Source organism: Paroedura picta, chromosome 16, assembly GCF_049243985.1.
Source record: "Paroedura picta isolate Pp20150507F chromosome 16, Ppicta_v3.0, whole genome shotgun sequence".
In the NCBI taxonomy this organism is placed as follows: Eukaryota; Metazoa; Chordata; class Lepidosauria; order Squamata; family Gekkonidae; genus Paroedura; species Paroedura picta.
Window position 1 is genome coordinate 17,820,506 of NC_135384.1, and position 18,056 is coordinate 17,838,561.

The 18,056-nt window shown below is 51.7% G+C and overlaps 3 protein-coding genes across 8 annotated transcripts in view; 2 read left to right on the forward strand and 1 right to left on the reverse strand.

Moving 5' to 3' along the window:
- The first annotated feature begins 2,430 nt into the window (after positions 1-2,430).
- SAXO3 (stabilizer of axonemal microtubules 3) lies at positions 2,431-6,131 on the forward strand. The gene is made up of 5 exons (XM_077313782.1): positions 2,431-2,833; positions 3,026-3,214; positions 3,842-4,003; positions 4,761-4,888; positions 5,427-6,131. The coding sequence occupies exons 1-5, from the start codon at positions 2,678-2,680 to the stop codon at positions 5,785-5,787; spliced, it is 996 nt and encodes a 331-aa protein (XP_077169897.1). The 5' UTR covers positions 2,431-2,677; the 3' UTR covers positions 5,788-6,131.
- Positions 6,132-8,395: 2,264 nt separating this feature from the next.
- Positions 8,396-12,590, forward strand: LOC143825624 (lutropin subunit beta-like). Its single transcript, XM_077313784.1, has 3 exons — positions 8,396-9,203; positions 11,626-11,811; positions 12,337-12,590. Exons 1-3 carry the CDS (start codon positions 9,189-9,191, stop codon positions 12,565-12,567), a joined length of 432 nt encoding a protein of 143 aa, XP_077169899.1. The 5' UTR covers positions 8,396-9,188; the 3' UTR covers positions 12,568-12,590.
- Positions 12,591-12,895: 305 nt separating this feature from the next.
- The window catches only part of MED25 (mediator complex subunit 25), a 32,931-nt gene continuing 27,770 nt past the window's right edge, over positions 12,896-18,056 (reverse strand). For all 6 annotated transcript variants that reach the window (XM_077313776.1, XM_077313777.1, XM_077313780.1 and 3 more), the window contains 5 exons: positions 17,311-17,412; positions 17,110-17,184; positions 15,764-15,937; positions 14,459-14,666; positions 12,896-14,294 (listed from right to left, as the gene is read on the reverse strand). In XM_077313776.1, coding sequence (XP_077169891.1) covers positions 14,185-14,294; positions 14,459-14,666; positions 15,764-15,937; positions 17,110-17,184; positions 17,311-17,412 — 669 coding nt within the window. In that variant the 3' untranslated portion in view covers positions 12,896-14,184. The remainder of the gene's footprint in view (positions 14,295-14,458; positions 14,667-15,763; positions 15,938-17,109; positions 17,185-17,310; positions 17,413-18,056) is intronic.

Below are 18,056 nucleotides of genomic sequence, written 5' to 3' on the forward strand. Positions count from 1 at the left end.
TTGGTGACAAAGGCAGGATATAAATTAAGTAAGTTAGGATACATGTCCTTAACCGTGGTGCCCATATATGTGAAATCCCCCAGTTGGTGGAGCATGTCCGGCCTACTGATTGGGCCAGCCCCTACACGGACCACTCTCCCTAGGCGGCCGCTCACCTCTCCGGCTGCCTGGCCGCAGACAAGCCTGGCTGCCATGGTGTGGCATTCCACCTGGGTGGCAGCACCCCCGCTGAGGAGGCAGCTGCAGGGCACACGAGGTGGCCGCAGAGCCGGTGGCGGAGGGCGGCCAGTGGCAGCATGGAGGAAGTACACAAGGCCATGCAGACCACGCGGCCGAGAGCAAGAGCCCTGCGAGGAGCACCCAGCTGTGCCATGGGGGATGTGGCAGCATGGCAGGCGCCTCCCTAAAGGTAATCAGGCAGGTGGCACCAGCCAGTCTGGGGCCCGCCAGCCCCACGGCCAACCCACGCTCCCCCCGCCTTGGGCGGGGGAGGTGGGCAGGGGTCACCAGCCCTCTCTGCCCCTTGCCATCGCTGCCTACCCCCAGCTGCCGCCCTGCTAGTGCCCGCTGCTTTTCAGCCTGCAACAAGCTTTCTACTAGCAAATATATAAATTTTGATTCCCGAAAAGGACTAAGGATGGGTGAGTGCCAGGTTATCCAAATGCATGCAACTTGATTTTCAGTGCCCCGAATTATGTCTTTTAGTGATTATGGAAAACAAGAGGCTTGGACACTGGAACTGGACTGCAAGTTGCGCCTCCCATCAGGGCAGTCTGCTGCCCCAAACTCAACAAACTAACCTTGGAAAATGATTAGAGGCTAATGGAAATGACTTCCAGCCACAGGGCACCTTAGACTTTGTTGCTAGGCGGTGTCTGCTTTGCAGGACTGTAATTGGCTATGATCAACTCACCTCTCTAGGCAGGAAAACTGATGATCTGAGAGCTTTGGTTGGCATGTTTGATAAACCTTTGGCAGCTCATTTTGCTGCTCCTGACCCACACCTGAGCCTCAAGGTGTGAGAAAGTCTCCTCTAATCCAGCATGCCGTTGTGGATAGATCAAGAGCCTCCTTGTCTCATGCAGGGGTAGTCAAACTGCGGCCCTCCAGATGTCCATGGACATCTGGAGGGCTGCAGTTTGACTACCCATGCTGTAAGGTATGTGTCAGCCGTTCTGCAAATTGCTGGGACAGCTGCAATTTCCGAATGAAGCCCAAGGGCAGGCCAGTGTAGAGCGAATTACATAACTCCATTCTGGAGGTGATCGTCGCATGGATCACTGTGGCCAGGTGTTCAGGGGACACGTAGGGTGCTAGTAGCTGAGCTTGGCGAAGATGGAAAAATGCCTGGCTGGCTACCTTCTTGACCTGTGCCTCAAGACTTAATGAGGCATCAATGGTCACCCCCAAATTCCTGGCTTGGGATGCGATCTTAAGTTGTGTCCCTGCCAGGGGGGGTAGACGCACTTCCTCCACTTCACACCTACATCCCAGCCGCAGGACCTCCGTCTTGGAGGGGTTGAGTTTCAGGCGACTCTGCTTGAGCCATTCAGCCACGGCTTCCAAACATCTGGAAAATGGATCCGGGGAGGGGGGGATGGGACTCTGGGTGGCCATCCATGAGGAGATAGAGCTGGGTGTCATCAGCATAGAATCATAGAGTTGGAAGGGGCCATACAGGCCATCTAGTCCAACCCCCTGCTCAACGCAGGATCAGTCCAAAGCATCCTAAAGCATCCAAGAAAAGTGTGTATCCAAGCAGCATACTGATGACATCCCAGCCCAAAACTCCTTATGGGCCTGAGGGTGCATAAAGATGTTAAATAGCCTTCATGGTACATACAAGAATCAATCTAGGGGATTTTATTCCTTTTTACACATACTTGTGTGATAGACTACATTTTGATCTCTCCATATTTATCTGACAGGACTATCCAGTTTAACATACCTAATGGACCTGAGAGTGATCATTTACCTATATCTATAACCTTTGCCCCTCTGTGTAGTTTCAGCCCACCTTTACCTCACAGCAACTGAATCCAGCTTGGCCACACGCAGGTGCAAACGGAATGCCCAACTTTATTGCTACAGCAAGCAGCGCTTAAATCTGACTTACTTATTTTAATAGAACATTAAAATCAGATCTACTCCTGAGGAAGGGAAAGTGTAATTTCGGGACGCGAAGGACACGCCCCCCTTTTTTAATTTAAAGGATTGCTTATAGTACCCATTCTTTAAACGTACACCCTCTTCTTATAGGGAGGGGGGGAATAAAAAGGCACCGGAGGTGTCTGGAAGGAGGCGCTGCAATCTCTCCGATGCTTGGGGGGAGGCGCGGGCGTGGGCGCGGCGCTGGCTGCTGTGGGCACCCAAGTGCTGCTAGAAGCACCGCAGAACGTTTCCAGCCGCCCTGGCCATCGGCCTCCACCCCCGAGAGAAGGAAGATCACGGCGGCCGTCTGTCTAGAGCCGTCCAGCAAAGGCCTCCCTCTCGGCCTCTCCCTCCCGGGTCATTCGCTCCCAGCAGCCGGATAGAACGCGCGCCTCCTCGGCGTTCCGTCTCCCTAGCAACGTTTGTTGCGCGCGTTCTCCGCGTCCTGCCCCTCGCCCGCGGCAACGAGCCTCGCCTGAGCCGCCGCGGCCCCGCGCAACATGTCCCCAATGCAGAGCGGGCCAGCATGGCGGGCACGTTCGCCGCCTACCCCTTCGCCTGGCAGGCGGACTCCGGGCTGCTGGCGCCCAGCCGGGGCCGCAGGCAAGACTGGAGGCTGAGCAGCAGCGGAGTGGGCCTGGACTATGGCGCCCCGTTGCCCTTCCCGCCCCCTTTCGCGAGGGTGAGCACGACACTCATCGCCCTGGCGGGGCTGGCTGGCTGCAGGCCGGAGCAGAGGGGCCGCGCTCGGTCGGAGGCTGAGGGCTGGGAGACGCCTGGCGCCCTGGGGAGGGCCGCGGCCGCTGGGGGCCCCGGGCTCAGCTGGGCGCCTTGCTGCCCTCTGCTTCTCATTGCTCCCCCTTGTCCTCCGCAGTCGACGGTCCTCGAGCCGCTGCCGCCGGCCTCGGAGAAAGCATGGCGCGACGAGGTCGTCCCACGGCTGCGGACCACCACGCAACTTGCGCACGGCCCAAAGACCCACGGGGGCCCTCTGGCGCAGCCGCGCCATCCCGTGGCCGCCCTGCACTGGACCGTCCACTACAATAAAGACCTGAGAGAGAAGGTAGCGGCGGGGGGCGGCGGCGGGACCTGGAGGCCTGGGGCGACGCGAGGGCGGAAAGGATGGCAGCTCTTAAGGAGTGCCGGGGCGGGAGGCTGTGGGCAACTTGGGCAGAAGCTGGTCAGAGGGGGCTTGCCTCTCCCGCCCAAAGACTTGCCAGGGCCGACCCTCCTTGGCTCCCAAGATCTGACGAGATCAGGCTAGCTTGGGCTATCGGCTCAGATCAGGAGCCAAAAGAACACAAAGCAGAGTGCAGGTTTGTGAGTTGGGCAGACTTCTTCATCAGGTTGCATGTTACAAAAATAAAAGGGGGGGAGAGAAGTGGGTGCAGAAGATCAGGTTGCACACCTATCTTTCGGGGATGCCTTCTTCCCGTGGCCATGTCCATCTCACTCAATATGGCCTTAGTCCGACAGGCGGTAAAAAGTCATCTGGAAGAAACTGTCCAAAAACTCAGATCCCAGCCCACCTGATCCCTTTTCATTAGGACCAGCCAATTAAATTATATACCTCTCTGCTGACTCTCCTCGGGCAGAGAACAATCTCCCCCAAGCCCTTTCAGTGGCAGGGCAGCCAAGAGTGTGCTCCGTCGTGGGCCCTTCCTGTGCCGTCCCAACTTCTCCTTTGCAGCTGAAGCAGAGGGCGTGGCGGTTCCCGCTGACCATGGCCAACCAGCAGAGTGAGACGAGGGATCGCTACCCTGGCTGGCCCAACCTGTCCCATGAGCCCACCTTCCATGCTGGACCTCAGCCATTTGGCTTGGCTGCTCATCATACTGAGGGCGCTTCCAAGGTGAGTAGCTCACAGGGTTGCCAGATTTGGGATGGGACACACCTGGAAACTTTGGGGGCGGCAGGGGAGGGACTTCATCATTGGGGTACAATGCTGTAGAGCCCATCTTCCAAAGTTTCTCCAGGTGAACTGATCTTTGTAAGCCGAGATCAACTGTAATAGCAGGAGGGATCTCCAGCCTTCATCCACCCATACCTCATTTGCCAAGGGCAAGGGAGATGCTTCCTTTGGTCAAATCTGCCTTTTCACATCCCTTTCCATTGAGTTCCCTTTCATTTTGGATGAGCAGAATCTTTTCAGGTAGGTTTTTTGAGAACTACGTTGGTCTTGGGTTGAGAAAACTTGGGTTCAAATCCCCACCAAGTCATAAACCTTACTGGTTGCTTTTGAGCCTAGCAGTGGCTCAGATCCTGTGATGCTAGGCAGTTTTGGCTGATTTCCCCTTTTTACACTGCAGACCCACCCACCCCCATACTGAGCACAGTTGTGGGTGGGGGGCTGCAGTAGAAAGGGGCAGTCAAAAACTAACTGCTGCCAGCACCATTCTGCTTATGAAACAGAAAAGCTATTTCACAGGGCTGTTGTGTGGGTCAAAGGAAGTGAAACAGGTCAAGTCTGCACTGGAACAAGTGATTTTGCAGAGCTCTTTGTAAGCCTGGGGAGTGGGGTGGGGGGGCACCTCTGCTGATGGTTCTTCAAGAAAGGGAGCAATGGCCTTGAGGCTTCTTCCTCCAATGGTGGCCTTGACCCCTCACAGTCTGTCGTGCCCAGCACCAGGAACGAAGAGCTGGCAGGGACACCCTTCTATGTCCGTGACAACGCGGTCCTGCGTCTCCATGACCCTTACGTCTCCATCACCACCCAGGATTTCCGACCCTTCACAGAGTAGGTGGCAATAGGTTGCTTTCCTCTGCCTGTCCCCCCCCCCTTTAATTTTTTCCCAGACCTTTCTGTGGTTTCACCCCTTTGGCTGCCCGGCTCCAAATTGAGGAGCTCTGACTTTTTAATGCTGCCTTCTGTATGCCTTATCGGGTCTGCATTTATTTCTCAGGGCTACTTAGTCCATTAGGATAAATTATTCTTTTAACGTTAACTGATCTGCTTTCTTTTATTCCTGGTAGGTAGTACAGCACTATATAGGTAACAAACCTTATTCACACCAGCATGCTTATTTTTGGGGATCTGACTTTGTCCATATGTAATCCTCCTGAAGGAATGCACACACCAGTTAGTTTGTCCATATGTAATCCTCCTGAGATTTTCACTAGTTGTTGCTCAAAGGGTTACAATCTTGTCTTTTCCTAGAGACTAGGTGCTTGGGTTTTGTTTTTTAAGGTGAGATTCCTAGCATACTCTGTGGGTTATTCCTCTTCTTCAGGAGTGCTGCTTTTACCCAGTGTGTGTGTTCTCTCTATTCCTACAGGAAGCAGCTACAAGGTTATGCCCGTAAGGATGACTTGAAACAGAACGCTCAGGTCCAAAATACTTATCCTCTGATCCGGGTGCCTGGTCCAATGTGGGATGTCAGTCAATTCCGCCTTGGCACCCGGGTGCCTCGCCTGGCTCCCTGCACAGCCCCCGTGCCGCACCAGGGCCTACGCAGCCTGGCACAGGAGTCCTACCAGCTGCCCAACGACCACAAGCGCACGTGGGACCGCTTCTGCCCCGTGGAGCGGCCACCAACGGTCTCCTACAAAGTGCCCGTGGTAGAGATCATGTGTGTTCCAGGCATGTACGAGACAGAGTACAAGTGCTACGGAAGTGGCAAACCCTGGCCCGTGTAAGAGCCGGATGCAGCAAATAGCGGGAGCTCCAATTCCCTTCCTTCTTCCAAAGAGGGGGGAAATATATATATATATATATATATATATATAATGTATATATATAATATATATATATATATAAAATATATATATAATTTCCTTCAAGTATTCATTTTAATGAAACTAGTCTACTCTGCTACCTTGTATTTAGAACCATCCAGGAAAAATATATGAGCTGGTTTGGGGACGGAAGGAGGGGGCACTGTGGGGAGTAAATATGTACTTTTGGCTTCTGAGAGATGACCGGAGAAACTGCAATGGAACAGAATCAATAAACTGAAGTGAATTCTTCTGGGGGGAAAGAAGATTAGCTCCAGCATTCCAGTGATTTGAACCAGCTTGCCCAGGTGCAAGAATTCAGTGGATCCGTGAACCTGTCCTTTGGGGGGCTTAATTGTACTTCAGAGTTGGGAGCTTCTTGGAATCAGCCAGTCTGAGCACAACATGGTGCAGCTTCTTGGGATGATCATTTTCAGTTGCTCTTCAGACCTGGCTTTGGCACAGAAATAGCTTTGGGTGACTCCCTGTTCTGGAAGACTGGGGGGGAGAGGAGGGGGAAGACATGCATCCCTGTTCTCATGAACCACTCTTAGGGCTTCCAGGTCCGTCCGTCCCCCGGCCATCGGGGGAGAGTCAATATCTTTCAATTCTAACAACTATGGTTTCCTTCTACGTTCTAGTCCAGGGATAGACTGGCAGGGGCTCATGGGAATTGTAGTCCATGGACATCTGGAGGGCTGCAGTTTGACTACCCCTGTTCTAGTCTGTGGTTCTGACCCAGAAGACTGTGTTAAGAGATGACTGATCTTGCCCAGAGCTGGGGGAGAGAAAATCCTGTGAAGTTTCTTTCCATCTCCTATTACTGTTGAACATCCAAATGAAACGGCACATGAGTCTCCTCTCTATGCACACACCAGTTAGCTCTTCCTGTACTTCTGATTGAACCCTAAAGAGACAGATGGTCCTGGAATTTATGTTGAGACAGGATAATGGCAAGCAAACAGAAATTCTGTCCTAACAAGAAGGATGAAGTGCTTTTCTCCCTTTCTTACAATACAACTTGGGGGCACTCAATGAAATTAATGAGCAGTAGGTGTAGAACAGATAAAAGGAAATACTACTTCACCTAAAGAGCAATGCACCTGTGGAATTCACTGCCACAAGGAGTGGCAGCTAGAAGCATAGATGGCTTCAAGAGAGGACTGGATAAGCATTTGCTGCAAGGGCCCACCAGTGACTACTGGCCATGGGGTAGTCAAACTGCGGCCCTCCAGATGTCCATGGACTACAATTCCCAGGAGCCCCCTGCCAGCAAATGCTGGCAGGGGGCTCCTGGGAATTGTAGTCCATGGACATCTGGAGGGCTGCAGTTTGACTACCCCTGGGCCGTGGTATGGATGAAACACTCGTCTGGGGCACTTGCTTTGGGGGGCAACAAAGGGAGAGTTGGAGTTCTGGCCCTGCTAATGGGCCTCCTGATGCCACCTGGGTTTGGCCACTGTGTTGGACTGGGTGGGCCAATTTTGTCAGGTATTTGAACCACACTGATGGTGTGATGGGTATTTTTGGGGTAATTCAAACAGTTGGATAGGGTAGTGCTGCTTATTATTGGGGATCTGACTTAATTTGCTGTATTATTTCCTATTCTGTTTGGCCATTTGTACCCTTGTGTTTAAAAAAATGGTTCTATTATTTGCCTTTTTGAATTTTTTTTTGTGGCAGTACCTCTGAAAGATGGAATATATCTTTTACAAACAAACAGCAGGTTCTGTACTACTGTTTGCCAAATCCAGTTACTGCAAAACAGAGCAAATACCTAGCCCTTAGATACAAGTATGTATTAACCACGTTTTTGAGCCCATCCTTCTTGAAATCACTGAGGGTAGCACAACAAGGCTGTTTCCCCTTCTTCTCCGCACTATAACTTAGTAAGGGACTCCTTGGCCAAGTCGAGATCTGAACCCAGTTCAGCATTCTGTCATTCCAGTTGGCCCTGGCCACACTCACGTGCTGTTCATAGCAAAGCAGTTGCTGTGCTCAGTTATGGGCCCAGGTTTGTTCCAGGAACAGCAGCTAGGGTGGGAGGGAAGCCTCAAGGGCAGGAAGGGATTTCTCACCTAGGTGAGCAATCCCTCCCTGCCTTCGAAGCATCCTGCTAGGCACAGGCAGGAGCCACGGCCTTGGATAAGAGTCAGAAGGGGTGGAGAGCCTGCAGAGATCCTGTTTGCCTTGTATCCTGAGGGAAGGGTGGAGGGCAGAGAGGAAAGTCCGGCATGCTGCTCTTATCATGGAGTGAGAAAAGGAAATTACATACATGGGCACAGTTAGATGCTGCACTTGGTCAGCCGAGAATCCAGAGGCTTCCTTCATCCATAAATGTTAAGAGAGTGATTATGGGCCACTTGCTCCCTTCCAAGCAGGGTTGCTTGCTCAGGGCTGGAACATTCCTGGAGGTTGGGGGGAAGGGCAGGCTGGGGAGATGGGAGACCTTGGCAGAAGAAGCCATTTCCCCAAGGGGACCTGAGCTCTGTAACCTGGAGACCAACTGTTATTCAGGAAGTGAGGAGGCCAGTCTTCAGGGAGGACCTGGGAATCCCCCAGTTCATCTCCATTCCCCTGGAGAAAAATGGCTGCTTTGGAGGGGGGACTCCATAGGGTGGTGCACTTCAGCTGCCAAAGCGACCGTTCGAGCTTGAAGCAGCCAGCGCCGCGGAGCACGGGGGGAGGGCTGGTGGTGGTGCGTAACCTGGTGCTGCCCTTTCCCGCTGCACCACGGCGCTGGCTGCTTTGGGCTTGAAGTTCGGGATTTGTCAGCTGAAGCGCCCAACCATATATCCTGCCCATTCCTGGCTCCATCCCCAAAGTCTCCAGGTGTTTCCCAATCCAGAGCTGACAGCCCTATCCTGGCGATCTCCCTCCATCACTTGGAGGCTGACAACTCTACATCCGAGCCTAACCGATGCCACAGGGTAGCTGAGAAGACAAAATCAAGGGAAACCATGCATAACTGACCCCAATTTCCTTAGGAAGAAGAGGGGAATTTTGCTGCAATTAGGAGGAACAAAGGATTCTGGTAGTAAAAACATGGCTACTAATCTCGGGGCTTAAAGCTGGGGTTCCGGGGAGAATGAAATTGGCTGCAGGAAGCGGTGGCTGGGGCCACAGAACAGCACTGTGAGTGAGAAAACCCTCCTAGCTGACCTCAGATGAAGCAGCCTGGCTGCTGACAAAGATATGCCCCCTCCTTTGCTTGGCCTTGGAACGGCCATTGGCTCAGCGATGGGAGGGGGCAGGCAGGTCTTCCTGCTATAAAAAGGCTACAAGGCAGAGATGAGCTGAAGCAGCCTAGCCCAGCCTCTGCTATGAAGTTGATACAGGTATGTACAATGAAGGGGAGATCCGGGAGCAGGAACGGGGGGGGGGGGTAATGGGGAAGGCAGCTCTTGGCAGGGAAGCCTGGGAGTCAGAGAGGCAACATGATTTTAAAGCATTTGCCGCAGGTCTGGTGGGAGTTCCACTGTCACCTACTAGGGAGCTGTCCTCAGCATCTATACCTGCAACTCTCTTAACAAAAGCTACTCCCTCCCACCGGCACCTCTGTTAGTTGCTCAGCAGCTTAACATGCTTTTCCTCTTTATACCTGAACATAATTATATTCTGCTCTGTCATTCAAGCCAGCTTGGGGGTGTGGTTAAGAGTGTCTGCCTCTAATCTGGAGAGCTGGGTTTGATTCCCTGCTCCTCCATAAGCAACCCGTTGGCTGACCTTGGGCCAGTCACAGTCCTGTTACAGCTGCTCTGACAAAGCAGTCTTGGCAGAGCTCTCTCAGCTCCACCCATCTCGCAGGGTGTCTGCTAGGGGCAGAGGAAGGGAAGGCAATTGTAAACAGCGTTGAGACTCCTCCTTTGGGAAGTGAAAAGTGGGACTATAAAAGCCTCCTCTGCTGTGTGAAGCGACTGACTGGTAAGGATTTACACACAGCATTTGAAAGAGCAGTTGTGAAGTCTTTATGGTGCCACAACTGCATCTATTTTCATTCCAACAGAGTTAACAGCCAACCCCTCTTGGATGAAGCTGGTGCATAACTTGGGGACCAAACTGCATACAAAGATCAGGGAAATCAGCACTCCTAATTTAGCTTCAAAAATGAGGGGGGGGGGAGAGAGAGAGAGAGAGAGAGAGAGAGAGAGAGAGAGAGAGAGAGAGAGAGAGGAGATACAGCTCAGCCATGAGTACCATACCATTCTCCCCAAGAAGCAAAAGGTTCTCTAATTACACAGCCTTAAACTATTCCCAATTCCCCACTCCTCCATACGCAGCCAGCTGTTTGACCCTGAGCTAGCCGTAATTCTCCTAGAGATGTTCTTGCAGAGCCCTCTCAGTCTCAGCTGCCTCACAGGGTGTCTGTTGTGGGGAAAGGGAAGGCAGGGTGGTGGTGAAGATGGAGAAGCATAGGCCTGCCCCAGCCCTGTTTCTGCAGCCTCCCTTTGGTTCTATTCACAAATCTGAAAATACTTCTGTGTAGTATCATGCTGCACTGTGGGAGTGACCTGGCGATGTCACATCCAGTGGGAACACCTGGGTGATGGCACTTCTAGTGACAGGTGACTTCCAGTGGAGTGGCAGGAAAGTGTGGCCTGATGAAATCACTTCCAGGGTCTCTCGAAGCCTGAAGAATGTTTCATGGGTTTCTCAATAGTAAAAAGGTTGAAAAAGGCCAGTGGTTCCCAACCTTTTTATCACCAGGGACCGGTCAACGCTTGACAATTTTACTGAGGCCCGGGGGGGGGGGGAGTCTTTTGCCGAGGGATATCGCCACTGCCTGAGCCCCTGCTCCATTTGCTTTCCTGCTGGCTCCCCTCACTTCCCGCTGCCCGCTGGGGGACGCTGCCAGCAGCAGCTGCGCAGTGCCACAACGAGGGGGGAGCCCCAGCCATGGTGGCTGCTGGAGAGCACCAAAGGTGAGCCGGCAGCAGAGGGGCAGGGCAGCCCCCGAGGCAGCAGCCAGGGAGGAGGACGAGGAGGAGCCGTGGCCTGGTACTGACTGATCCACGGACCGGTACCGGTCTCTGGACTGGGGGTTGGGGAACATTGATGTAGGAGTTCCAAGACCAACAGGGATGGTTTGCCAGTCATAATGCTAGACTTCCTTGGTGGTCCCCCATCCAGATACTAACCAATGTTGACCTTGCTTGGCTTCTAAGATCTGGTGAAATCAGTTTAGTCTAGACCATGCTGCTTTAAAAAAAGTTAAGTTTTTTTTAAGCCCTGAAAAAGACTTTTAAAAGGTGACAAGATAGGAAAGTAAGATACAGGGGAGATGGTGGCTGAGGGAGCAAAGCACACCCAAAGCTCCTGTGTGGGAGCTCTGTGGCCAGGGCTCATGGGCTCTACTGCCATAGCTACACTAAACACAGAATTTACAGTGCAGAAAGCAGCATAAGCCAGAGCGGCCACAAACTCATTCAGGCAAGTGGCTGGAGTGGCAGACACCAGAAGCTGCCAACACCCTTGTGCCCATCCTAACAGGCCAGAACCAAAGTGTCAGCTGTGCCTGCTTTTCTCGCCATCTGATCACTCTGTCCCAGTATCAGAACATTCAGTCACTACACTCCCACACAGCAAAGGCACTATGGCAAGGACATCACAACATCAGCCGCTTGTATCAAACGGTTGCCGCATACAAGCAGATGGGCAACACGGCATGCCTACTCAGAGCACCAGGCCTAGTATTTCTGCTTCCACCTTTGACTCCTTGAAGGCTCTTGGCTTCTCAGCTCTCCCTGCATTTCTGTCCAGGAAAAGAAGCCCTTGGTGGCGGCAATCTTACTCATGGCGGCCACCCAGTGTGCCAGCCGCAGGAGCGATCCCGTCAGGAGCCCGTCCTGCCACCCCATCAACACCACCATTGCTGCCGAGAAGGACGACTGCCCCGTCTGCATCACCATCACCACCTCCATCTGTGGGGGCTACTGTGAGACGAGGGTGCGTGGAAAACACCGCGGTGGGAGGGGAGCCATCAAGGACTCCATGCAGTGGGGTGTGGACCGGTCAAAGCCTCTCATCCAGTCAAGTCACCAGGAACGTACCTGAAAAGAGTTTCATATACAGCTATCCATGTGCTTCCAGAGCATGAGAGAATTTATATCTAAAGCCCCCCGTTAGAAATACCATACCAACCAGAGAACACTGCACTGGGCCTGTGTCTTGGGGGACATCAATAGTCCCGTGCTCCCCCCGCCCCCACACTGGCAGGTGAGCAGGTGTTCTCTGGCTTATGGGGAAAACAGGCCTTGCCTCTCAGGGGAGAGGAACTGCCTTGCCAGTGTCCTCGCAGAAAGGGACTCTAATTCAAATATAAATACCAGAATGGGTAAGAGGCTGGACTAGATATGTGAGAATTGATCAAAGGTTGGCAATGGAGGGAATTCTCCTCTGAAACGACTTTTTGGGCCACGAGTGAAAGCTGGCCTTTCAAAGCCCCCTGTTTTAAACCCTCATCCTTTGCAGGGCATACTGTTCAACGTGCTCTCGCCCTTCATCCAAAGAGTCTGCACTTACAAGGAGGTGCGCTACGAGACTGTGCGCCTGCGTGGATGCCCAGCAGGAGTGGACCCATCCTTCACCTACCCTGTGGCCCTCAGCTGCCACTGTGACCTCTGCAAACTGGATTCCAGCGACTGCACTGTTCAGAGCATTGGGCCCAATTTCTGCATCAACCAACGCATCTCCCCCCAGTGAAAAGGCCAGGGCGGGAGAAGGAAGTGACCAATAAATACCTTCAAAACCAGCAAGAGCGTGTAACTCTAAGAGATGGTCAGTCAATGACTGTAGCATAAGAATCTTGGTTTCAGCATCCTTTTAGCCTGCGTTGGGATACTAGGATTACTTCTCTTACACACACACCCAGTTTTCTTCACACCCTCTTCTACTTTTCACAGACAGCCCCAATTCTAGCTCCCCCCCCCCCGTGTCCTTCTAGGACACTAGAACGAATGCACCACCTAAAGTTTTTCTGTTTTAAGCTCCCCCTACTTACAGATCGAGATGTGTTTCAAGGGAACACCCATTTGGAAACAAGACAATATATATTTAACATAATTCAGTTAAATCAACCTGAAAATCAGTTTGGATGTTCGGTGTGCTTATTGCAATTTTACTTGAGGGCCATGAAAAATGGAGGTGTGGGAAAGGCTGGCTCTTAAACAGGCTTTGGTCCAGATTAGGTTTTTTTCTTCTTTAGCGCTCAAAAAGTGGCAATGTTCCTTCAAACTTCTCCAGCTGACAGTCTCCTCCCAGCCCTACTGCCCTCTTTGGAATCCTATATGTCCTGGACCATGACCCAATTCTAGTGCTCTCGCCAGCGAATGGCAGGAATCCCTCTTCCTTCTTGCGGCCCTCAAGTCCTCAGAGATCTCTACCTTCTCCTTACAGACCTAAAGGGGACATAACAACACCTTTAATTTTCCCCTTGGTCTCTGCAACCAGACATGTGTTGTATGTTCTGGAATGGATGCTCAATTCTCAGATCTGGAGGGCCAAAACTGGATGGGGACCTCATTGACAAGGTATTTATGTCTCCTCTCATAATGCCATTGTCCTGAAATGGACCCAGGGGGCCACTGTTTCCCCATCAATGGCTCCATACATGAAAATGTACATCTGATTATTACCAATGGGCCCCTCATGCTGTTTCAGGTTAAGAACATAGTGAAAGGGCAAGGAAGATGCCTCTTCTCTCCCTGCATGCTATGGTCCCAATCCAATTCAAGCTTGCAGGGGCCTGGAGATTAAAACTTTCTTCTCAGCATGAAACTCGCCACACACATCAGTTCATAGGGACCCAGGGAAAACAAAGCATGGTCTGCAATCCCCCTCTTATTACATTGCTTACTGGATGTCCCCTCCTGACTAACACTGTATAATCCATCTTGAGCCTCAACAAGAAAGGAGGATTATGAGTAAGTAAAATAACATTATGTGTGACTCAAATGGGGAGAATGTCTTCCAGATTTCCAGTTGAAGGAGCAATTAGGGAGTCAGCCTGAGAATTTGGGTCAGGCTTGGGTTAAGGCCCTAATTTCCTTTCCCCCAACTTTGGCAAGTGCCACAGAGGAGTCCTGAGTTCCAAAAGGGACACCAGCAGATGCAAGGGAAGGCAGAGCTGCGAAGCATGATTACTGAAGACAGGTATCTCTCTTGACAAAGACCAGATGTTGAGTGCAAGTGAATCATAATTTTTGACAAACAGGGAAAAATATTACATGTGAGAAAGGGGGGGGGTTGGTCTCCCAAGCACAGAAGCGTCTCTCCCGAAAGTGGAAACCGTTTCAGCCTCTGAAGTGAGATCCTCAATCATTAAATGAGGTCCATGAGGATATCGTCCTCCATGACGCTTGGGGCTGGAACCTGCTGCAAGCCTTGCTGGGACACAGATCCCCGGGGACCAGCATTCATCAGCATCTGACCTGGGGAACGGGGGCACAAAAGGAGGGAGGGGATATAGCAGGCTGAAAAGGCAGGCATGGCAACCATCTCTGCAACAGAGCTTCCCAAACACCAAGATCCCTGCCCAGCTTCTTGCATGCAACTGTCCCTGGGGTGTCCCAAATATGTAAAGTCACCATGGTACCTTGCAATGGGGCCCGGGGTGCCATCTGCGCAGGCCACTGTTGTCCAGGGGCTTGGTGCATAAGGGGCTGTCCGGGGAGCTGGAGCTGTGGCTGTCCAGGAGGTTGATGCCCCAGAGCCTGCCCCATGGGCTGATGCGGCAACATCCCCGGAGAACCCTGCTGGAGGTGGTGAAGGGGCGGCTGAGACTGAGGAACTCCAGCTTGGGGCTGCAAATACACGAAAAGCATAGGATAGGAAGTCAGACAAGCTGGGCTTCACTGGACAAGTTCGGTCTCAGTGAAAGGAGAGGCAGAACTTGGAGCAGGAAAAGGCTTTTCTCCAACAGTTCTAGAGGCAGGGCTCTGTAAATCATTTAGCTTTTTCAGGGAAGGTGTCCTCCCCATCCCAGTTTCAGGGTATACTTCGAATCAGAGACTTGCAGCACTGCTGCTGATCGCCTCTTGGATGCTTTTCCCTCTCCCAGATAGTTTACACACAGTTGTTTCCCCTTATTTTTTGTTTTTGCTGTCAAGTCACAGCTGACTTATGGTGACCTGGTAGGCTTTTCAAGGCAAGAGTTGTGCAGAAGTGGTTTGCCGTCACTACCACAACATCATGTTCCTGGCATTCCTTGGAGGTCTCCTACACAAATGCTTGCCAGGGCCAACCCTGCTTAGCTTCCCTTTTATAATAGGGGGCTTTGTTTGTGTTTGTGTGTGTGTGTGGGGGGGTTGTCTTCCATTAGTTGGAGGAACCCTTGCCCCTCTGCCCATGTGACACCGAGGATTTGGATCCTGGTTCCCTTTCTAGCTGGCTGAGCGTGACAAAATTATGTCTTTGAGATTGTGGTGGCAATGGGTTTAACACGTATTAGCCATCTTCCACAGGACTGCCTTTCTGAGCAGAAACTGTTCAAACTATTTCCATCCCCCCCACCAAGGACAATCTATCTTCACTTCTACTTCTTTGGTCTTTGACCTAAGAGAAGAGACCCCATTGTGGAAACAGACAGAATTATAAATAAATGAACAAGATTAAAAGGCTCCAAGTAGGATGCACCTAGCAATTACACTGCTTCTTCTCTGGGGACTGTGTCAGGACTGATCACAACAGGCTCTGTACCACCCCAGCCCCCATACAAAATGGAAGCCCTTAAACCAGGGGTAGTCAACCTGTGGCCTTCCAGATGTTCATGGACTACAATCCCCATGAGAATACAATGGGAATTGTAGTCCATGAACATCTGGAGGGCCACAGGTTGACTACCCCTGCCTTAAACCACCTAAGAGGCCTTAGTGGAGAGATGAGTCATTGTGAGGCTTACTGGCTGCTGGCTCAGGAGGAGGCTGCGCAGCTGAGGGTTGGCTCCAGGGTTCTGGGGACGAAGCATGGCCCCTCCTTGCGCAGCCTGTGGCCCCGGCTGTGGAGGACCTGGTGCTTGTGGGGGCTGACTGGTGGGCGGAGCGGCTTGCTGGGGTTGCTGCATTCTAATTGGAATCTGGGTTATGAAAAAGAAAAGAAGACAGAGGTAGGTATGTGTGCCCAGGGTTCCTGTAGTTCAACCAACCCTGTGCCCTGCTCTCGGTATGGAGGGAACAGGAACAAAGCCGTATGCAGGGACTGACCCACAAAGGCAAGTGAACTGCCACATGATCCACTGCACTTGTGGAAGAACCCACCACTCGTTATCCAATGCAATCAGATACACACACATGACTGGCGCAGCTGCTCCTGACAGATATCCCTCCCAAACCCTCCTTAACCCTCCCCAAATGGCCAATGATCGGGCTGGAGGGGGTGGGAAGGGGAGGGGCCCCTGGTGGGTGTGCAGACAGCTACGCTGTCCAACCATACTCTGCATGCCACTTCCAGGGGTTTCTCAATGGTAAAAAAGTTGAGAAAGGCTGGTGTAAGGGGGAGGTGATTTGTAACAGAGATCATCAAAGGATGGCCGGGGTGGGGAGAGCTGAATGAAAGTTTTCGAAGAATAAGTCATTTGTAGATACAAAAAGCAAATCACACCTGAACAACTCTCAACCTGTGGCTGACAATAAGGGTGGCGGGGAAGGTGGCTGCACCAAGGCCAAGCAAGGATGAGGAAACAAATTGGGGCAGAGAGAAACAGAAACCACCCCTACATGTTTTGTATGCAGCTTCTCCAGAGGGACTTTCAGATTATTTTTGGTTCCGTTCCCATACATACACTTAAACAGTGCATGGTAATAACAGGCACAGAAGAATGGAGTCCATTCAGTTGCTGACCTAAAAGTAGCAGTTATCTTACAAAGGAATTTCAGAGGAGATTAGAAAGAGGGACTGCTGAATTGCAGCTAATGAAGCTCAAGACAATGTGCCCACCTGGACTGAATGGGGACTTGGGCTTCCTGTCTCATTAGCAGTGCTTATCTCTTCACGCCTTCTACCCCCTGTGTATACTACCCCTCATCAAATCACACCTGCTACTGTCACTTGGTCCCTGAAATCTAGTATATAGGGACAGATGGGACTCACATTCTAGCTGTATTGGAAGAAGTGAGCAGCGAGTCAAAAAAGCTCATGCCCTGCAACAGATTTCATTAGTGCGACTGGACTCTTGCTCTTTTCTACTTCATAGACAAGTGATTCCATGGATCCACTTACAATTGGTTCAGCAATTGCCCCAGGACTCACCATGCCTTGTTGCCGTTGCTGTTCTTCCATGATTCCCACCTGAGGCATGCCAGGGCTCACCTGCTGCCCACCCATCTGCAGGGGGAGGAGAGGAGGGAAAGGAAGAAGAAGCAGTGGAATTCAACAGACTGATAGCCCTACCATATCTGGTTACTTTCACCAAAACAGCTACAGACAACCTCACCAGTTACACCTTCTTACCTGTTGTTGGACCCCCTGTGCCACCGGCAAAGCCCCAGGCTGTTTGGGTAGGAAGTTCTGTGTGCCAGGTGCGGACCCCATGGGCTGAGAACCCCCCATTTGCTGTGAAGAGGGGAAAAAACAATGGAAAATAAGGGGGGATGTGCCAGGCCAGAAAAGGCTACCTGTGGGCTGGTTGGCATCGGTTCAGTCAAAAACAGCCTACGCTTCCATGGAGCTAAAGGCTTAGAGTGACCACAAGATGATCAAAAAGTAAACTTGCAAGCTAAGAAATAAAGCAACAAGAAAGGCGCAAAATACTGGAATAGAAGCTGAAAACAAGATTCAGCTTATCCAGAAGCGATTCAAGCTAGATCCTGCGTTGAGCAGGGGGTTGGACTAGATGGCCTGTGTGGCCCCTTCCAACTCTATGATTCTATGTTTCTAGATGTCTGAAGATCTCCCATTCCCCAGAAAATCCATGAAACATTCAGAGACTGCAAACTGCTTGTGGTGGATCCAGAAGTCAGGCCCATGTTTCGTTATAAGAAAGATATGCAAACTGCTAGAACCAGAGGGAGAAGCATGGCTTCTACGTACATAGCAGCACACATGGCCATGGTGCCTGTCCTAAGGTGGGAAGAGGCATGTTAGTATCATCAGTACTTAGCACAGTGTGATTCCTAACCTTCAATCCACTTACTGTCCACCAAAAAAGCAGCCTGTTCATCAGTGCCCACCAACTGCAAAGTTAAAAGCAGCATTTC

Coding starts and splice junctions, on each gene's coding strand:
- LOC143825624 (XM_077313784.1), top strand. Junction 11,812..12,336: donor GGGGCTACTGTGAGACGAGG/GTGCGTGGAAAA, acceptor CATCCTTTGCAG/GGCATACTGTTCAACGTGCT.
- SAXO3 (XM_077313782.1), top strand. CDS start 2,678: ATGGCGGGCACGTTCGCCGCCTACCCCTTCGCCTGGCAGGCGGACTCC. Junction 3,215..3,841: donor ATAAAGACCTGAGAGAGAAG/GTAGCGGCGGGG, acceptor TCTCCTTTGCAG/CTGAAGCAGAGGGCGTGGCG. Junction 4,889..5,426: donor GATTTCCGACCCTTCACAGA/GTAGGTGGCAAT, acceptor CTATTCCTACAG/GAAGCAGCTACAAGGTTATG.